Source organism: Artemia sp. Qi Xiang Cuo, chromosome 7, assembly GCF_049724085.1.
Source record: "Artemia sp. Qi Xiang Cuo chromosome 7, ASM4972408v1, whole genome shotgun sequence".
In the NCBI taxonomy this organism is placed as follows: Eukaryota; Metazoa; Arthropoda; class Branchiopoda; order Anostraca; family Artemiidae; genus Artemia; species Artemia sp. Qi Xiang Cuo.
Window position 1 is genome coordinate 71941134 of NC_142800.1, and position 22330 is coordinate 71963463.

The 22330-nt window shown below is 34.4% G+C and overlaps 1 protein-coding gene across 2 annotated transcripts in view; it reads right to left on the minus strand.

The window, feature by feature from the left end:
• The window catches only part of RNaseX25 (Ribonuclease X25), a 70635-nt gene that overhangs the window by 12814 nt on the left and 35491 nt on the right, over window positions 1-22330 (minus strand). For both annotated transcript variants that reach the window (XM_089091692.1, XM_089091693.1), the window contains exon 2: window positions 1196-1375. In XM_089091692.1, coding sequence (XP_088947818.1) covers window positions 1196-1375 — 180 coding nt within the window. The remainder of the gene's footprint in view (window positions 1-1195; window positions 1376-22330) is intronic.

Consider the following 22330-nt stretch of genomic DNA (forward strand, 5'->3'; position numbering starts at 1 on the left):
CCCCCCCCCCCGAAATTTTTGTCTGACTCGTAAAAACGTAACAAAAATGTATATAAACAAATTTTTTATGTTTTTTTTTGTGTAGCCCTCTACCCGAAAAAAAAATCTGAGTAATCTCCGTTTAACTTAACCCACGTTTAACTCAACCCACATACAACTCAACACCCATTTAAGTCAATCCCATTCCATGACAGAAATGCAAAACAACAGTGAGCATTAAAATAAACGATCTTTTATTTTGCCGTTCGTTTACTGTAATGACAACGGCCGGTTGCATTGATGGCGTCGATCCATCCTATTGTTCTATCTACTATCCATTGTTCAGACACTTCGGTACTTGTTGGTTATTGGAAACACACTCAAGAATTACTCTCTGTAATCCAAAAACCTGTTTGCCTGTATTCAGTTTTCAATGTATAGTGATAAAGGATACTGTCTAACCTTGAGTGTTGAAATGAAGATTTGGGATTTCCCAAGGACTGAAAAAGAGGCAATTAAATTTGTCCAGGATAAGGGGTTGTTGTCCAAAACAAAACACCAACTTGATTTAAATTAAAGTCTACATTGAACTTTTGGTTACAATTTAAGTTAGAAATGAGTTTATTAAAGAGTCAGGAATATGATACTGAGACACATCGAGAAGAAACCTCAGCCATTTTCAGAAGTAATGTTAGCACCAACCATCACTACACAAGAAGACACTCGAAGAATCTGTCAAAGTTAGGGTCCCAATCGAGAACCAACCAAATTTGCTTCTTAAGAAGAGTCATAAACCACTGGACTCAACTCGAACGTCAGCGATCCCTCCATTCAGTCTTTAAAATACCACCGTGGCAAGGAGTGGGAGAAGAGGCAGTGGTAGTTCGACTGAGAGTCATCAACTCAACAGCCCTATATGTCTAGTAGCTGAATAATCGTCAGCTACAAATTGAGCCATTACCTAAATATGAAACACGTACATTCACCACGTTTTTATTGTCTGGGAGGGGGTGGAGAATGCCTGGCAACTCCTCCCGTGTCAATGAAGAGCCTTGAATCTAAGACACAGATATTTTTTATACTTAGTATGTTATATATGTATGATAGCTAGGACAAAACAATAGCTAGGACATATTATCACATTTGTAAGTTAAACATTCGTTCTAATCGTAGTCCAAAGTTCAATAGTAAATAGCCTAGAAAAAGGATAAAATACCAAATTCCATGTATTGTCCAATAGTGGAAGAGGTCATTGTTAACACACAAGTTGTGCTGATTCATATCCTCCCACAAGACACAACTGGAAGCTGGCCATTGCTGTGTGAAAATTATGATGTCAAAAGTATTATTCTTGCTAAGATTACGGACTTGTCCAAAGTACTGACAGCTTTTAAACCTAGAAAACATAAAATACCTTACTCAGGCTTACCATAGAAATAGATGCATATTTGTATTGAAATCCAAATATTCATTAAACAACTTATTTTATTCGAATGGTTAATTCTTCCTTATTAATTTTTCCTAATGACCAGACTTAGTATGTTATACTATAACATACTATTGAAGTCTGGTTTCTGTAGGTAGCAAATTGCTTAGTAATATGATACTTTTTAGACTGAGAGATGCCGTAGACAAAGTTTTAAGAGAAGAGCAGTGCGGTTTTAGAAAAGGTAGAGGATGTGTTGACCAAATTTTCACTCTTAGGTTAATAATTGAGAAGTGCCTAAGTTTTCAAACACCTTTGGTTCTCAGTTTTATAGATTATGAGCAAGCGTTCGATTCTATTGAAAGAGAAGCTTTAGTAAAGGTTTTATCCTTGTATGGCATACCAGACAAATACATTAAAGTGAGTATTGCTATGTACGAGAATAACACTGCTGAGGTTAAGATAGGAAATGAGGTAAGCAGCTGGTTTTTTGTTGAATCAGGAGTTAAGCAGGGTTGTGTTCTATCCTCCTTTGTATGGATTATTTTGATGAACATTGTTTTAAGGAGCACAGGAAAGGCAATAGGAGACCATGGAATCAAATGGGGAGGAAAAAATCTCCTGGAATTAGATTATGCTGATGATTCAAGCATCCTAGATGAAAGTGTGAGCAAAATGAATGAAATTTTAGAGGTTTTGCGAGTTCAGGGTGCTAGTATTGGTTTGAAAATTAATGTTAGGAAGACTAAGTCACTAAGGCTAGGAATAAGTGAAGATGAAAAGGTGACGTTGGGTAATGAAAAGATTGATCAGGTGGGCAGCTTCACTTACCTTGGTAGTATTATTAGTAAAGATGGTGGGAGCAGTGAAGATGTTAAAAATAGAATAGCCAAGTCTCAGGGTGTTTTTTCACAGTTAAAAAAAGTCTGTAAGAATAGGAATATAAGTCTGCAAACCAAGATTAGAATCTTAGAAGCTACAGTGATGACAGTGGTCAAATATGGCTCTGAAGCATGGACGCTCCGAAAAGCGGATGAAGATTTGCTCGACGTTTTCCAGAGAAATTGCTTAAGGATTGTTCTGGGTACCCGGCTGACTGACCGTATTTCAAACAATAGGCTATACGAAAAATGTGGTTCAATACCGCTTTCTAGGTCTATAATGAAAGAAAGGTTGAGGTGGCTAGGGCACGTTATGTGGATGAATGATGACAGATTGCCAAAGAGTGTTCTTTTTGGCCAACCATCTAGGGCTAAACAGAAAGCAGGTCTTCCCCGTCTGGGGTGGGAGGACGTCATAAAGAAAGATTTAAAGGAAATGGGAACTTCGTGGGCCGGTGTAAAAAGGGAGGCTTTGAATAGATTGGGGTGGAGGAGGAGCGTGCGTAGCTGTGTTGGCCTCAGGCGGCTTGGTGCTGCGATGAGTTGTTAGTAGTTAGTAGTAGTAGTAATTTTTCCTAATTATGTAATTACATATATTTATAGATTTCTGAACACCCACAATAGGTATATACCCCCCCCCCCCAAAAAAAAAAAAAATCTTAAAGACCGAAACTCTGGACATGGGCAAAAACGGTAAGAAAATCATTATAATCATCACTGTACACGGGAAAGAATTGCATGTCTCTAGATCATGGGTTCCACCTAAGAGTATCAGGGGAAAGATGCCCTCCTCTAGGAAATGACAAGATATTAAAAAATATAAAAATAATAAAATGAGAAACATTCCCATTAAAATTCTTTTACAAACCAAACTCCTGGTACTCACCCGGAGAAATTTTGTTGGTGATTTGCACCTTTTTTTAATCAGCATTTTTGTTCAATGAAGTGGTAAGCAATTAGTATATAGCCTAGTTGTATCCAAATTCTCAGATTTAAACTATTAACTTATACTTAAATTGAAACCTTCCTTTAAAACTTTTTTTTTCCATACCAGCAGTATCTCAAAACTCCCAATAATTGTACTTAATTACATGTATTATAAAGCCTGTTCTCATAATACTGTTGAGCTGCCATCTATTCTAGCTGGATGTTGTTGCTCAATCGTGTTGTTTGTATGATCAACCCGGATTTATGGATAAAAATTGTTCTTGGAAATGGTCAACCATCGAAATGCTATTTTACAAAACTACTGGTTAAACAAATCAGAAAAGTTTGAGATTAAACGATACACAGAGGAAGTAGAAATAAGTTTCCAGCATATTTTGATTCACTGATGATCCTCTCGAAAAAAGAAGTAGGTGGATTGGCGACAAAAACCACAGTCGACCCAACATAAGCTACCAAACATACAAAGACTGCAAAAGATATCATGTACAATCATGTTCCCCAATTTAGACCCAAGAACCCTCTTCTAGCAATCATCAAGAGCATCATTCTCGAAGAAGAATTATAATCATCCATAAGCATTCAGAGCCTTTGCAACTCTCTTACAATCCCCCTACCCACTGCTTCCAATTCCCTTTTAGCTCTGTCAAATCACCTCTTAACCTTTTAAAAAATTAAAAAGAAATTTTTTTAAGCTAAATGAAATTGCATTACTACTTCAATGGGAGTCAACTCCAAACATTCCTCTCAAGTTAATGTAAATAGATATAGCATAGGTCATGGGCACAAACGCTCCAATAGGGAAAAGCGGTTGCAGTTTTGTGCCAGCTATACGCTAGCTAATTAAAATACCAGATCTAATTAACTTTTTTTTTAATTGTGTGGACTAGAAGAAGATTGAAGTACTACTATATGGATTCGATGTCTTATAATATTAATTTAAAACGAGCAGCAATTTTTCAACCAACAAACGGACACTATCTTGAAACTTTGACAAAACATTTCTTACTTTCAGCCCTGGGAGAATCATTTTTCCTTTAAAGACAGTACCTTCTCTTAGCGTTAGAAATTATTAACACAGTATCTCAGATCAGTTTTAACCTATTACAGATTAATGTCTTTTTCAGTTTGGAGTAAGGATTAATCATGAAACACAGAGCAATATTCGAAAAACCCAGAAACCCCTTAAAAAATCCAAATTTAATTTTTATTGACAGGCGTTGCAGTTGAAAAAAGAAAAATGTTAGACTGATACTAATCAGTATTTTAACCTTGTTCTAGAAATTCAAAAGTTTGGAGTTTTAAGGTTGCCGAGCTCAAAGGTCCCTTCCTCCTCTGTTCGTACCAAAACGAATACAGGCCTACTTATCTTTTTTTTCAAAAAAAGGCTGCTAGTCTGTTTTATACGTCCTTCTGAAGTAAATACTATTCCAACAAAATTCCAATTCCTTTACATTCAAAAGTAGTGTAAGCTTAGAATTGGGGCTATTGAGAAGGAAACTTGTTAAGAAAATAATTCTTACTTCATAACACGCAGTTGAATACATTCCTACTACTTTTTAAAATATACTTTGCAAATAATATATTTCCCACGTGTTTTTCTGTTTCTTGATTTCGTCAGTGTTGATTCAATTTAAGTCTGATCAGGTTGAAACAAGAGTGACTGATGGCAAAATGAATGGAAAACAGGGCCGGATCGACTAGGTGCGGGGCCCGATTGAAGTTTCTTCTGCGGGCCTCCCTCTACATATCAAATTTTTAAGTAAAATTTTTAAGTGTAAATATATAGCTTAAATATATATATATATATATATATATATATATATATATATATATATATATATATATATATATATATATATATATATATATATATATATGTATGTATGTATATATATATATATATATATATATATATATATATATATATATATATATATATATATATATATATATATATATATATATATATATATATATATATATATATATATATATATATATATATATATATATATATATATATATATATATATATATATATATATATATATATATATATATATATATTATATATATATATATATATATATATATATATATATATATATATATATATATATATATATCGGATTTTCATGTGACCTTTAGCATAGCTGTTTGTGTCTAGCAATATTTCTTCCAAGAGTTCTGTTGGCTTACAACTGATCTAATAATTTAAAAGATGCGAAAGGCGTTTAACATCTTAAAAGTACATTTGGCTATATGAATATGGTTCAAAATCACCTTCAGGAGTCTGTGATGGGTGTACCAGTAAATTATTTTTTTGATAAATCTATTCAGCTATTTTGAAGCTGAAGCAATTGAGACTATTTATGGTTCAGTCATCGATTACGTTGAATGAAGCTAAAGCAAAATATGAGTTCCAGTTTCGTATTTATTTGTGGAAGTCTTTATAGAGAGCAAGTGATGTCCTCTAACAGGCCGAACAATTTCATTTAGAAAATCGATGTGTGAATGCAATTCGACCAAGCCGACAGCAGCCCCCAAGCAAATCATCTTTGTTGGCTGCTTTTCCTGCGGGATAATGGAGGACTCCACAGTGAATACATACAGAGTTGAAGGGTCTCAATCCCTCAATGACTTGTAATTCACACTTGCGTAGTTTACGGCACCTTTGTAGGTTTTTACTGGGTTTTACGCCACATTTTGTTGGCATCGAAAATTGAGATGGTGTTGTTCTTCTAATATAATATTCTTTGCTTCTGCACTTTCATTTTTGACTTATTCTGATTCTCGCTTTCTTCTAACGGCACAGTTCTTTGTCCTTCACGGTTATTTTTGACCCTTTCTGATACTAGCTTTAGAGTGTCTGCTAGCCCTACAATCCTTTATTCTTCACTTTCATTTTTGACACAGTCTGATTTTCGTTGTTGCTTGTAATTCTCGCTGCTGATTATCTTCTAAGTGCAAATTTCTTTGTTCTTATTGTCGCATATCTTCTAAGCACAATTTTCTCTGTTCTTAATTTTCATTTTGATTCGTTCTGATCCTCATTGCCGCATGTCTTGTAACCGAATTTTTTTTTTTTTTTTGTTCTTCACTTTCGTTTTTGAGTCGGTATGATTCTCGCTGCCACTTATCTTTTAACTATACATTTCTATGTTGTTCAATTTCGTTTTTGATCTGTTCTAATAGTCGTTTTCGCTAATATTTTAACTACTTATTTCTTGGATATTCATTTTCGTTTACCATTGCTTCAGACATTTTTTCGATGCCTTTTGCCTCAGCTGCTTGGATTTGTCAGGCACTTTTGATGGTATTGGTTGTTCAGTATCACCCATACATTTACATTTCTCAGGTCGTTCTCTTGATCTTGTCTCATTTGATGGTCCAGTTTGTTCATTTTAGCTTACACTTTAGTCCTCTTTTCTTCTTTTTTGTACTCATTTTGTGCTTATGTTAGTTTACGTATGAGTCTCCTATATATTAAGAAACTGCTTAAAATACCTTTTGAAATTTAAATCACCAAATATGGGCGCATAAATTTACATATTTCTAAATTTTTCTTCTTCAAATGCTTCTAAAACGGTTTTAAAATATATTTTCCTTGTGTCTTCACTTTCAATCAACATAATTGCTAAACTATTTAGTCTGTCCTGATTTAATTTTGATATCAAATGGATATTCTTATTGGTTTTAGCCTGGAAAATGATCTCTCTCCAGAAGCAACGCTTACTTGAATTGTTAAGAACATTTCGAAATTTTGAAAACCAATTGTTCTTTTTGATGGCAGCACGGGGCCCTTTCAAACACGGGGCCCTTTTGGGCCCAATCATTCCAATTACCCTTTTCCGGGCCCTGATGTAAAATATATAATTTTGGCTATATATTTACGCATTAGGGGGTGTTCAGGATAAGATATAGTGGAAGAACATTTAAAACGTTTTTTTAACTACAATTTTTCTGCGTATTATGAAGTAAGTAACGTAAGTAATTAGGTAAGTAATTGCTTCGTAACGTATTTCAATATTCCTAATGCATTGCTTATACCCAAAAATTGCTATCTCTTGGATTTCAAAGTCACTTCAGGCTTAAGTACCTCACCCCCCCTCCAATAATGCTTGGAAATGGTGCTAAATAAAAAAATACAGAGGGGGCACAAAATATACCTTCAAGTTCTAGAGGGGGGGGGCAAATTTTTCACTGAATCTGCAAAAAGGAATAAAAGCATCCCTCAAGAACTTTTTTTCAAGATCTAAGGGGGATAGCCCGTTTTCCAATTTACGTCATTGAAACCTATATATAGCCTTTTCTACAAACGAAAATTAACTCATTTTGACAGTTTCCACCATTTTTGCGGTTAGCTCATTTCTTACTAGCAGCCAAATTACCCAAATGCCAAATGAAAAAAAAACTTTTGCGTATGACCTTAGATTATATACAAGCATTAAGGTAGGGGGAGGGGCGTAAACGGTTAAACTGGAAGAGACTAGACAAAACGGATAAAAGGCACCGAAGCTTTCCCCCCTCCCCATTATTTTAATAATACATTGTCTGTCTTATAATCAGGGCGAATCTCCAGCATTTTTATTGGGGCATGAGGGGTTCATATCCAGATAGTCAAGGGGCATGGGCTGTATAATATTTTTTTTCTCTAAATTATTGGGGGGGGGGTGCAACTGCCCCCCCCCCCAAAAAAAAACCAACGCCCCTGCTTATGTTTTACTTTAAAATAACTTCTTATAATCTCTACTACCTATTCTTGTTTTGTATAGTATATCTATAAAATTATATTTCTTTCTTTGTAGCTCTCTAGAGTGTATGACTGAACAAAAATCGAAATACTGTCTGTAACATGTAATGTAGCGTATATGTTTTCTTAGCATCCAAAAGAGAAAAATCGATTAATGAAAAATGTAAGTATGTTATGCGTTACATCCGGTTGAGCAAATGCTTGTGAATAAAACCGGATGAAGTTCCTTTTTTACGGGGAAAGAGATTGCTAATGAGCATTGAATTTTAAAAAGGTACTACTTTTACAAAAAGTATTGAAAAAGTACTACTTTTAGCAAAAGTACTGGGTGTATATGGTTCTTATGAAAGGGATGCTCGTATAAACTTCAGAGGGGCTCATTTGATTGGAAATTGAAAGTTCTAGTTCAATTTTTAAGAGTCAAAAGATATCCGAGGGCAGCTAGCCCCCCCCCCCCACATACACCCTTTGTCCCCCAAGCCCATACGATAAAAATTTTATAATAGCCATTTCACCAAAAATAGTGCAAAGGTCAGATAAGAAAAATTCCTGTGTCGACGGAACCCGCCAGGGCCCGGAGGCAGGCGTTATGAGTAATGCTCTAGGGGCATGCATACTTCTTATGGAAGGGATGCTCGTACAAACTTCGGAGAGGGCTCAATTTATTGGAAATTGAAAGTTCTTGTTCACTTTTTAAGAATCAAAATAGATTGGAGGGCAACTAACTCCCCCCACCCCCTGCTCTACGCCCTAAATGCATCAGATAAAAATTTAGAGATAGACATTTTGTTAAAAATAGTTCAACATTCTGATAGCAAAAAACTCCGGTGTCGACACAGCCTCCCAGGGCCCAGGGGTAGGCCTTGGAAGTTACGCCCAGGGGGCATATATGGTTGTTATGGAAGGGTTGCTCGTATAAATTTCACAGAGTGCTCATTTGATTGGAAATTGGAAGTTGCAATTTACTTTTTTAAGAGTAAACAGTGATTGGAGGGCAGCTAACCTCTCTCCACATTCAATTTTTTTTTTCCCCAGACGCACTTCATATAGAAGGGGTCGTCGTATGAACTTCAAAGGGGGCTCATTCGATTGGAAATCGAGAGTTCTAGTGCCAGTGATCGGAGGTTTTTATTGAAGGGATGCTCGTAAAAACTTCAGAGATGGCTAATTTGATTGGAAATTGAAAGTTATAGTTCAATTTTTTATAGTCAAAAGAGATTGGAGGGCAACTAGACCCCCACGCCTCTTTTTCCCCAACTGTATCCAATAAAAATATTGAGATACCCGTTAAGTTAAAAATTGCTCAAAAGTCAGATAACAAAAACTCAGGTGTCGTCACAACCCCCCCAGGGTCTGGGGGCAGGCGTTGTAAGTTATGCCCTGGGGCATATGTGGTTCTTATGAAAGGGATGCTCGTATAAACTTCAGAGATGAATCATTTGATTGAAAATTGAAAGTTCAAACTTCACTTTTTAATAGTCAAAAGAGATCCAAGGGCAGCTCTCCCCCATGCCTCCTTTTTCTAAACCCATCTGATGGAAATTTTGAGATAGACATTTTTTTAAAAAGAGTTCAAAGGTTAGATAAGAAAAACTCCGTTGTCAATACAATCCCCCAGGGCCCAGGGGAAGGCGGTCTAAGTTATGCCCTAAGGGCCTGTACGGTTCTTATGAAACGGATGTTCGTATAAACTTCATAGAGGGCTCATTCAATTGGAAATTTAAAGTTCTAGTTCAGTTTTTAAAAGTCAAGAGAGTTAAGAGCAACTAGCCTCCCCCCCCGCGCTCTTTTTTCCCCAAACCCAACCGCTACAAATTTTGAGACAGCCAGTTTTTTGGAAATTATCCAAAAATTAATTACAAAAACTCCCCCCAGGGCCCGGGGGATAGGCGTTGTAAGGGTTGTCCTGGGGGCGCATAGGCTATGGTTCTTATGAAAGGAATGCCATTACACTAAAAATAGTGCAAAGGCCAGATAAGAAAAACTCCTGTGTCGACGGAACCCGCCAGGGCCCGGAGGCAGGCGTTATGAGTAATGCTCTAGGGGCATATATACTTCTTATGGAATGGATACTCGTATAAACTTCGGAGAGGGCTCATTTGATTGACAATTGAAATTTCTTGTTCTCTTTTTAAGAGTCAAAAGAGATCGGTCGGCAACTAGCCCCCCCCCTCCTCTACGCCCTAAATGCATCAGATAAAAATTTTGAGATAGACGTTTTGCTAAAAATAGTTCAAAATTCTGATAACAAAAAACTCCGGTGTCGACACAGCCCCCCAGGGCCCGGGGGTAGGCGTTGTAAGTTATACTCTGGGGATATATATGGTTCTTATAGAAGGGATACTCGTATAAACTTCAGAGAGGGATCATTTGATTGAAAATAGAAAGTTCTAGTTCCCTTTTAAAGAGCCAAAAGAGACCGAGCTTAATTAGTCCCCACACGCATTTTTTCCCCAAACCCATCCGATAAAAATTTTGAGATAGCAATTTTGTTAAAAATAGTTCAACCATCAGATAATAAAACTCCGAGGTTGACACAAACCCATTTTTCCACTTTGATATTGTTACTTTGATACCAGTTTTGATACTTTGATGAATATTTGATTTTTTTTTAAGTTCGATTTTGAAATAAGGAATTTTTAAAAACTTGAAATTTTTTGCAATCAAAAACGAACAAAAATTAATTAAAAAAAAACTTTCCGAAAAATAAGTTTTTAAAAGAAAAGTAAAGGCAATTTTAAACTTAAGCTCAGCATATATAAATACCTGTTAAAATTCAAAATCAAAACGACCAGAAATTACTATTAAAGAATAAATGAAACCCAAAACGAACAGAAATTAAATAAACAATAATAGCAAAATATACAAAAAGTATTAACATAAATGAATAAATAGATCTTAAAGCGAGTAATGCTTAGATTGAATATGAAAACCAAGCTTGTAACGAAAAAAGATAGTTTGCTACTGAAGTATAAACGAAACTTAAAACGAACAAAAATTAAATAAAGAATCAATGCAAACCAAAATAGAATGTATATTAATGTGAACGGATAAATAAATATTAGAACGAGTGAAATTTTAATTGAACATACAAATCAAGCTTGGAGCGAACAAAAATTACAACAGACAAGAGTTTGGATCTGACCACCTTCTCTCACTGCAAAATTCTAAAACATAATGAGTCATTGGCGCTTTAATGAAAACCATATGCGTCTTTAAAAGTCTTGGAAAGTATAAACAACATCAAATTGAATATTTGATGTATAATAATACTAACTGTTGGAAGATCCATCAGTTCAAGAATTTATTTCACTGTAATTGTATTTTTATTTTCAATGCTGTAAGAACTGGAAAAAAAAAATATTTTTAATATAATTAGTTTTCAGTTAAGCGCCAATGACGCAGTAGGTTTTTGGTTTTTATTTACAGTTAGGAAAGCATGCAGCATCCAAACACTTGTTTGTAGTGAAACTATATTCGTCTTGAACCGCTTTAAAAAGCGGTTTAAACAACTTTAAACAACTTTAAAAAGAGCTAATAAATTAAACTGAATATTTGATGTATAATAATATTAATTGCTGAAAGCTCATCAGTTCGAAATGTTACTATAATTTTAATGTTTATTTTCAATATTAAGTACAAAAGAAAATATTTGTCATAAAATTGGTTTTCAGTAAAGCGCCAGTGCCGTAGCAGGTTCTAGACTTTTACAGTGAGAGAAGGAGGCGGTATCCAAACTCTTGTTTGTAGTGATTTTTGTTCGTTTCAAGCTTGATTTGCATATTCAATTTAAGGTTCACTCTTTTTAAGATTTATGTATTAACTTAAATTAATATATATTGTATGTTTGTTTGCATTGATTGTTTATTTAACTTCTGTTCGTTTTAAGTTTAATTTATACTTCAATAGGAAAATATATTTTTTCGTTTTAAGCTTGATTTTTATATTCAATCTAAGCATTACTCGTTTTAAGATCTTATTTATTCATTTATATTATTACTTGTTGTATCTTTTTGCTATGATTGTTTATTTAATTTCTGTTCGTTTTGGGTTTCATTCATTCTTTAATAGTAATTTCTGGTCGTTTTGAGTTTGAATTTTAAAAGGTATTTGTATCTTCTGAGCTTAAGTTTAAAATGGCCTTTACTTTTCTTTGAAAAACTTGTTTTTCGAAGTTTTTTTTTATTTAATCATAAAAAGAAACTAAAATGGAAGTCATAAATAGATTTCTTTTCCAGGGGAGAAAGGGAGATATTGTAAAAAAAAAAGTAAAAAAAGAAAAACAGATCTGATTAGGAACTGCCCAGAAATTCAAGGAAGTTTGAAGTATGAGGAGTTGGGCCCAAATTAGCCCCAGCCTTGACCTTAAAAAAATCAAAGCCTATTTATCATAAATAAAAAAAAGAGTGTTAATCCAATTTATGTGCTCTAAACTAAATACTAGATACATTAATTTAAAAAACTTTTTCCACAAAATAAGTTTTTCAAAGAAAAGTAAAGAACTCCATTAAACAAAAAATGAGCAAAAATAAAATCAAATAATCTACCAAGCGTGAAACTACCACAAATCACCATCGATAAATAAATGAAACCCAAAACGAACAGAAATTACAATAATTAACAGAGTCAAACTCAAAACGAGCAGAAATTAACATAAGTTGAGCGCAAAACCCCTATGCCTTCCCAAGGCCAGAACAAAATTTACACTTTACTGAAAAAATATAAATGTTTTTACTTTTATAAATTTAATAAATCAAATAATATTGACATTTTGATTACTAAATATCAGTATATGTATATTAAACTGACAATGCACATTCATTTGTCTATCTCAACATTTTGATTGGGTCTGTTTGGGAAAATGATGGGCGTGGGGGGGCTAGTTGCCCTACAATCACTTTCGACTATTAAAAAGGGCACTAGCCCTTTGAATTTCCAATCGATTGAGCCTTTTTTGAAGTTCAGAAAAATTCAGACGAAAACACACAAAGAAACATTTCAATATTAAAAAATCAATTCATTAAACGCTTTGTAACATCCTAAGAAGGGGCTGGGAAGAGCCAGAATCAATGCACTAGCCTTGACTTAGCAAAAAGCAAAGTGTCTCCCATATTCCCCTTACCACTTCGAATGAGCGGGGGGAGGGGCTTAGAAAGTTGGTAGGGAGCTCATTAAAACGTAAGATCCGTGTGTCCCTTTTAATGAGCAAAAGAGACTGGATGGTGTCCAGCCCCCCCCCCCTGTGTCCTTCTTTTATCCCGCTTGTCCTCATAACCTTTTCATGGCATCGAATTAAAATTTACACATAGCCGTTTTGCTCAAAATAGTCTAAGATCAAATATATTTACCACCAGGTATGATTTTACTCACGCAGCCCAGGGGTAACAACCCTAAATTATGCAAATTTCCCATTGTTTAGAGCAGGGGTGGCCAACCCGCGGCAACGGGCCACATGCGGCCCACCGTAAATATTTTTAGCGTGGCGCGCCACACTTAGCATGGCGCGCCACGCTAAGTGAACCCAAACGAACCTAACGTGAATACAGTTACTTGAAAAAAAGGTTGGTATTGCAAACAAAGACAAATACTTGGACATGCAAACACCAACCCAGTCATGCATATAAATAGAACCAGACACACAAACATAGACAGACATGCACTTTAAAAATTCAAACCAACAAAGACAATTTCTTGGACTTGCAAACACCAACCCAGACATGCAAACAAATAGAATCAGACACATAAACAGAAAAAGACAGACACTTTAGACATTCAAACCAACAAAGACAAATACTTGGACTTGTAAACACCAACCCAGACATGCAAACAAATAGAATCAGACATGTAAACAGAGAAACACAGACACTTTAGACATTCAAACCAACAAAGACAAATTCTTGGACTTGCAAACATCAGCCCAGACATGCATACAAATAGAATCAGACACACAAAACAGAGAAAGACAGACACTTTAGACATTCAAACCAACAAATACAAATACTTGGACTTAAAAACACCAAACCAGACATGCAAACAAATAGAATCAGACAAACAAACAGAGAAATACAGACAATTTAGATATTCAAACCACCAAAGACAAATACTTTTACTTGCAAAAACCAACTCAGACATACAAAAAAATAGAATCAGACATATAAACAGAGAAAGATAGAGACTTTAGATATTTAAACCAACAAAGGCAAATACTTGGACTTACAAACATCAACCCAAACATTAAAAAAAATAGAATCAGACACACAGACAGAGAAACACAGACACTTTAAACATTCAAACCAACAAAGACAAATAGTTGGACTTGCAAACACCAACCAAGACATGTAAACAAAAAGAATCAGCCACATGAACAGAGAAAAACAGACACTTTAGACATTCGAACCAACAAAGACAAATTCTCAGCCTTACAAACACCAATCCAGAAATGCAAACAAATAGAATCAAACACACAATCAGAGAAAGACAGACAATTTAGACATTCAAATCAACAAAGACAAATACCTGGAGTTGCAAACACCAACCCAGACATGCAACCAAAAAGAATCAGACACACAAACAGAGAAAAACAGACACTTTAGACATTCAGACCAACAAAGACAAATTCTTGGACTTTCAAACACCAACCCAGACATGCAAACAAATAGAATCAGAAATACCAACAGAGAAAGACGGACACTTTAGACATTCAAACCACCAAAGAAATATTATTGGATTTGCAAACATAAGCCCAGACATGAAAAAAAATATAATAAAGCACACACAAAGAGAAATACATACAATTTAGACATTCTAACCAACAAACACATATACTTGGACTTGCAAACACCAACCCAGACATGAAAACAAATAGAATCAGACACACAAACAGATAAAGACAGACACTTTAGACATTCAAACCAACAAAGACAAATACTTGGACTTGCAAACACCAATCCCAGACATGCAAAAAAATAGAATCAGACTCACAAACAGATAAAGACAGACACTTTAGACATTCAAACCAGCAAAGACAAATTCTTGGACTTGCAAACATCAACCCAGACATGCAAACAAATAGATTCATACACACAAACAGAGAAATACAGACACTTTAGAGATTCAAACCAACAAAGACAAATACTTGGACTTGCAAACACCAACCCAGACATGCAAACAAATAGAATCAGGCACATAAACAGAGAAAGACAGACACTAGGTAAACCACGACAAAACATTACTGAAATAATCCAACTCTTGCATTTCAATGAAAGAAATTCAAGATGAACTTTGAAAAATCAAAAGAATGTAAAAATCCAAAATGAACTTTGAAAAATCAAGAGAATGTAGCTGTGACAAGGTAAACCACGACAAAACACTACTGAAATATTCCAACTCTTGCATTTCAAGGAAAGAAATCCAAAATGAACTTTGAAAAATCAAGAAAATGTAGCTGTGACAAGGTAGAGCACAATAAAACACTACTGAAGTATTCCGACTCTTACATTTCAATGAAAGAAATCCAAAATGAACTTTGAAAAATCAAGAGAATGTAACTGTGACAAGGTAAACCACGACAAAACACTACTGAATTTAAGTATGTTTCATCTCATTCGAAGACATATAAAAAAAAGTTGAAAAAATATATCATGTTAAAAAAAATAAAATAAAAAAATGGGGAGGGGGGGTGGGCCAAAAAGTTGGAGGGGAGGGGGGCGCCCTTCGAGTTTGGGGATAGGGGATCTTTGGGGGGTTGATGTCTCTGCTGGTTAGGGTTGTTGGTGCTTATGATCCTTGATGGTTCGTACTCACATACACCTTACTACTTGATTTGCAATGATTTCTAAGGTTTGTTCTGAATTTCCTTATTAAAATTCTTTTCTTGCCATCTACATCTCTCTTAGTATCAACTTTTAGTATACTATAACGTTAGACTCTATTTTAAACTGGCAACACTGTTCAAACACCACTTGTGTATTATACAGAACACATCGGAGAGGTAGAGCTAGGTCAACTCGCAATGTCATTCTATCATTATTAACCATTTTCATAGATTTATGTTGTTCCAAATTTATAATAAATAAGGTATGAATTAACAAGCCCTTCGGGGTTACCTTAACTGCTAATCAGTTTAATCCTTTTTTCTCCACCTTCATACAATCCAATTCGCAAATACTATCTAGCTCTGTTTTTTTTCCTATTATTCAAATAAGATCGTTTGTATAGTCCAATTTGCGAATTCCTTATCCCCTTTTTTTTCTCTACCTTCATACGATGCAATCACTAATTAGAATCATTCACGCTCCTATTATTCAAACATTAATTAATATCGTTCATAGAGTTCAATTCGTAAATGCTAAACCCTTTTTTTTGTAGATAGAGTTTTTTTTGGTAAATGATTCAATAGCATATTGGCATCAATTCTAGACATGTTACATTCTTAATCAAACTACTCTCGAGTTAAGGCAATTGTCCAAAAAAATATATCGCTTTTTGCAAGGGGAATCCCCGCTCATACTGCTCGTTTTTTTTTGCAATGTTTAGGAACCAGTTGGGAGTCCCCGCTCGCTTGGAAAGGTACCAAGGAAAGGTAAGCAAATGGCATGTAGTTTCAAAACGTGTTTAATCACTATATAGGTTTTTGCATGCTTTTTTGCAATGTGCACGTGAAACTGTGTGAGGGAGTTCTGATTCTCTTTGAAAAGGTGTAGAGCTTCCATAGAAATGTTTTTCCTGTAGCTTCCATAGAATAGCATGGTAATTCCTATAGCTTCCATAGAAGTATAACTTAGCACTATACTATTATCAATGTATCATGTTATGCTAGTAGTTATAAAAACAGTGAATTACATTCGATCAGCACTTGCGAATCGACAACTTAAGGATTTTCTGAAAAATTAGATTCTGAATACGGTAATGTTGTGTACTTCAGTCGAGTCAGACCAAGTAGGCCTATTATCAATGTATCATGTTATGCTAGTAGTTATAAAAACAGTGAATTACATTCGATCAGCACTTACGAATCAACAACTTAAGGATTTTCTGAAAAATTAGATTCTGAATGCGGTAATGTTGTGTACTTCAGTCGAGTCAGATAGTTAAGTCATGGAAGATTTTTACAGCGATTTTATCAGTTACGAGAAGAAATTGATTTGTTTATGAATGATAAACGACAAAAAATGAATGAGAAAAAAATACCTGCGCCAGAATTAAGAAATGATTAAACCTCATGGTCAATACATTTAATCATATCAGAGCATTTCAGAAAAAAATGTTATTATTTGACTCGTAATGGAAAATTAATAATGCTCACCACTTTCCAATGTTGAAAGAATTTAAGAAATCAAAATGTAACAATTATATCAAATATACAAAAGAAACAAGAAAACTTGCAGATGCTTTTGAAAGCCGGTTCAATAATGTACAGTTGGAAAAAATACACCAAAATTTTTAAAATAGATTCATCTCCTTTTCATGTTGAATACAGTGCAATAATGAATTAAAACGCATGTTTGAAAATTCAGAATCAAAAATCGATTTTTTTTTTACATTTACGTTACAAAAGAAACATTTACGTCACATTTACGTCCAATTTAAGAAATTTGGCACGAAAGTTGTCAGCGCTTTTGGTTCAACTTACACCAAAAGAAATTTGGTTCAACTTACATTTTTTTTTTCGAAAATGAAATTCATCAAACACAAAACACGCTCAAACATAACGGACGCTAACCTGCAATACCAATTGTGATGTGCAAAAACCAAAATTGAGATTGACTTGCAAAATCTAAGTGAAAAAGTGGAGAAATAAATATCGTACTAGTGAAATAAATATTTTTCTATGATTTTATTTTTATATTTCGTTATTTTTTATTGTTAGTATTATATGTTTTACAATGTGCAAGTGGTATCATTATGATTATTATTATTATATTATCTATGTTTATATGTAAAAATAATAGTGAACATAATTAATAAAAATTCATTATTTTTCAATTTTTCACTCCAAAAAATATCTGTCACTCCGAAAATTTGGCACGTTACACCCGTCAGTGGAGTCAAATTGAAGATCATCAAACAGTTCGTGGTAACGAACTGTAAGTAAGGAGCGACCCGGCTCAATGGTAACCGAAACCCTAAAAACCAGAATTTTGATACATCAAAACATCAAATAAATACATCAAAAGAATTAGATTTTAATGCTGATTTCATATATATAAGTTTCATCAAGTTTAGTCTTACCAATCAAAAGTTAAGCGCCTGAGAAAATTCGGCTGATTTTCGGAAAAAGGGAGAAAGATCCCCTAAAAGTTATAGAACCTTAATGAAATTCAGACCATCATATTCGGTGTAACAGAAAACCTCGCTATAGAGGTTTCAAGCTCATATCTACAAAAATGTGGAATTTTGCATTTTTTGCCAGAAGAAAGATCACGGGTGCGTGTTTATTTGTTTGTTTTTTGTTTTGTTTTTTCTTTTTCCCACGGGTGATCGTATCGACCCAGTGGTCCTAGAATATCGTGAGAGGGCTCATTGGAATGGAAATTAAAAGTTCTAGTGCCCTTTTTAAGTGACCAAAAAAAATGGAGGGCAACTAGGCCCCCTCCCACGCTCATTTTTTTCCCAAAGTCACCCGATCAAAATTTTGAGATAGCCATTTTGTTCGGCATGTTCGAAAATATTATAAGTATGTCTTTTAGGATGACTTAATATCCCGAAGTTCACGGATTGGTTCACCCCCTAGTCAATACCTCGCTCTTTAAGACAAAGATTTTTTAGTACTTCCATAGAGCTTTTTATTCTAATTAACGACGTTTGTGATTAAGTAGTCATTTTTAAAGAATTGGAACAATATTCGAACTTTAGCGTAAAGAGCAAGGTATTAACTAGAGGGCGAACCCCCTAAAATACGTATTAAAAATATGTGAATATAGAAGTTCGTTACGTCGGTTAATTCGTAAGTTACGTATATTTATTACTAATAAAAACGTTCGTAAATAAAATTAAACAAGTTTCGAGAAAGCCATTTAACCAAATAAAAGTAAATTAATATGCAAATTTTGTTTTAATTATTCATGTACGGTGATCCAAGATCAAAACCTGCATTTATTCAAAAACATTCAAAAATTAAATAAAAAAAAAACAATTTTTTTAACTGAAAGTAAGGAACGACGTTAAAACTTAAAACGAACAGAAATTATTCCTTATATGAAAGGGGCAGTCCCCTCCTTAACGCCTCGCTCTTTACGCTAAAGTTTGACTTTCTCACAACTCTATTATCAAACAGTTTGTGGTAACTAACTGTAAGTAAGGAGCGACCCGGCTCAATGGTAACCGAGAATTTTGATACTAATAGATACATCAAAAGAATCAGATTTTAATTCTAATTTCAAATATAAAAGTTTCATCAAGTTTAATCTCACCCATCAAAAGTTACACGCCTGAGAAAATTTGGCTGATTTTCGAAAAAAGGGGGAAAGACCCCCTAAAAGTTATAGAACCTTAATGAAAATCACACCATCATATTCATAGTATCAGAGAACTCTACTGTAGAGGTTTCAAGCTCCTATCTACAATAATGTGCAATTTTCCACTTTTTGCCAGAATAATTATCACAGCTGCGTGTTTATTTGTTTTTTTTTTGTTTTTTTTTTTTCCCCAGGGGTAATCGTAATGACCCAGTGGCCCTAGAATATCATAGGAAGGTTAATTGGAACGTAAATTAAAGTTCTAGTGCCCTTTTTAAGTGACCAAAAAAATGGAGGGCAACTAGGCCCCCTCCCACGCTCATTTTTTTCTCAGTCACCCAATTAAAATTTTGAGATAGTAATTTTGTTCAGCATAGTCAAAAATCTAATAAATGTCTTTTAGGATGACTTAATCCCCCAGAGTTCCCAGGGGAAGGGCTGCAAGTTTTGAACTGTGCCCATTGCTTACATATTGCATTGGTTATTGGGAAGTATAGACATTTTCAGGAAGTATTTTTTTCTGGTTGGAGGGAGGGGGGCTGGAGGAGGGGGTTACTCAGGAGAATCTTTCCGTGGAGGATGTTTCATTGGGGTAAGGGATATTTCTATGAAGGGTACACCAGATTTCCCAGCACTATTTAAAAAAGATCAGAAATTAAATTTAAAAGACAACAAGTTTTTTCAACTGAAAGTAAGAAGAAATATTAGAACTTAAACTAATAATAAATTATAACGTTTATGAGGTGGCTGTCGCCCAAGGCCATACCTCGCGCGTTAAGCGCCAGTTTTTTTTTATGCTTTAAAAAGATCTATATATTATAATTAAACGGTCTTTGTGATTCAGGGGTTTGTGAATTAAATTTTTTTTACTTGTAACGTGAAGAGCGTGGTATTGACTAAGGGGAGAACCCCCTCATATACGTAATAATATATACGTAATAAAAAAAACAATAAAAAAAAAACAAGCGATACGGCACAATAGTAATCAAAACTTTTAAAAACGGAATTTTGATGTCAATAAATATATCAAAAGAATGGGCTTATAATAATACTGATTTTAAATATATAAATTTTATTAAGTTTAGTATTACTCATCAAAGGCTACGAGCCTGAGAAAATTTACCTGATTTTTTAAAGAGGGGGGAAACATCCCCTACAAGTGAAAATTTTTTAGTTAAAATCACACCGTCAGATTCAGCGTATCAGAAAACCCAATTACATAGGTTTCAAGCTCATATCTGCAAAAATCTGCAACTTTGATTTTTTGCCAGAAGAAAAATATACGAATATAGAAGTTCGTTACGTAAGTTAATCTGTAAATTACGTCAGAACCAAATTTAGAGACAGCCATTTAGCAAAAGAAAAGTAAAAGTTTTATGCAAATTTCGTTTACTTATTCAATGACGGCGAGCCAAAATAAAAGCTGCATTAACTAAAAAACGATCAGAAATTAAATAAAAAAAACAAGTTTTTTAAACTGAAAGTAAGGAGCGACATTAAAACTTAAAACGAACAGAAATTTTTTCGTATATGAAAGGGGCTGTCCCTTCCTCAACGCCTCGCTCTTTACGCTAAAGTTTGACTCTGTCTCACAACTTTATTTTTTTTAAACAATAAAAAAATTTAGCGTAAAGAGCGAGGCATTGAGGAGGGGACAGCCCCTTTCATATGCGGAATAATTTCTGTTCGTCTTAAGTTTTAATGTCGCTCCTTACTTTTAGTTTAAAAAACTTGTTTTTTTATTTAATCAATATCAGAGTCGGTGAACAAATTCTTGTACTTGGCTGTTCCGGAATTCGAAAACTGGGATATTCCTTTTCATCGGGTCCTTCATTCCAATCCAGTTGGCAGAAGGTGTACAGTTGTATGTGGACTGATGTGTCACATAATATTTATCGAAGCCAGTTAACGACTTGCTGTGAGTTTGAGGAGAAATAGGTCTGGTTGAAAAAATGATTTACAAATTGAAACATTGATCTAGATGGCATCAACCTGGCAGTTGCGGATGAATCTAATGCTATAGGTAGCTGTTAGCAGGACCTCTTGTAATCATCAGCCACATATATAGCTGCTGCTGTTGCTGTGCACATTGGTTCTCTTTATGGTGATCATTATTTTGTCAAAACAAGAACAACCACAGCACAGGTGGCTGATGTTGCTAAAATGGTATAATCAGGTACGAGGTTCATCCGAAAGGCATAAATAAGGTTAATCATTTTCTGTTGTCACAAATGACTTTTTTGGTCCTTGAGAAGTCTTGAAAGTCTTTGGAAAACCCGCATAAACGACCCCACTTGTTGAGTAACATTAACGCAATTACTATTCAGGGCCCAGGAGGGAATCTTAAATATTCCAAAATGTTTGAACACTTATTAAAATAACTTATCCCTATTCAATTATTATTTACCATGCCACACATTTGAATATATAAACACGGACACAGAAAGAAGGAAATATCTTAAACCAGAATGTCAATAATCACCAGCCACCTTCAATGCAAACACAGCGTTAAAAATATTCATTTCTTCCAAATCAAGCTCCAAAAATTAAGTAGGTTTGACCCAAACTTCGATATTATGGCCAAATGACCCAAGTATCAAATAGTTCATGGTAGCAAAATGTAAGTAAGGAACACCTCGGGATAAAAGTCACCGGAACTCTAAAAATGTGGAATTTTGATAACATTTCTGACAAAAAAGATTGGCTTTGATATTTATTCTAAATGTATAAAATTCATAAAGTTTAAAGTAACGCGTCAAAAGTTGCGGGTCCGAGACGATGTACTAGATTTTTGACATCAGTAGTAAGTTATATAAAGCTTTCAAACTTACGTGAAAACTAACATTGAATTGCATAAGAAAAGCCATGCCTGAGACACTACACTTAG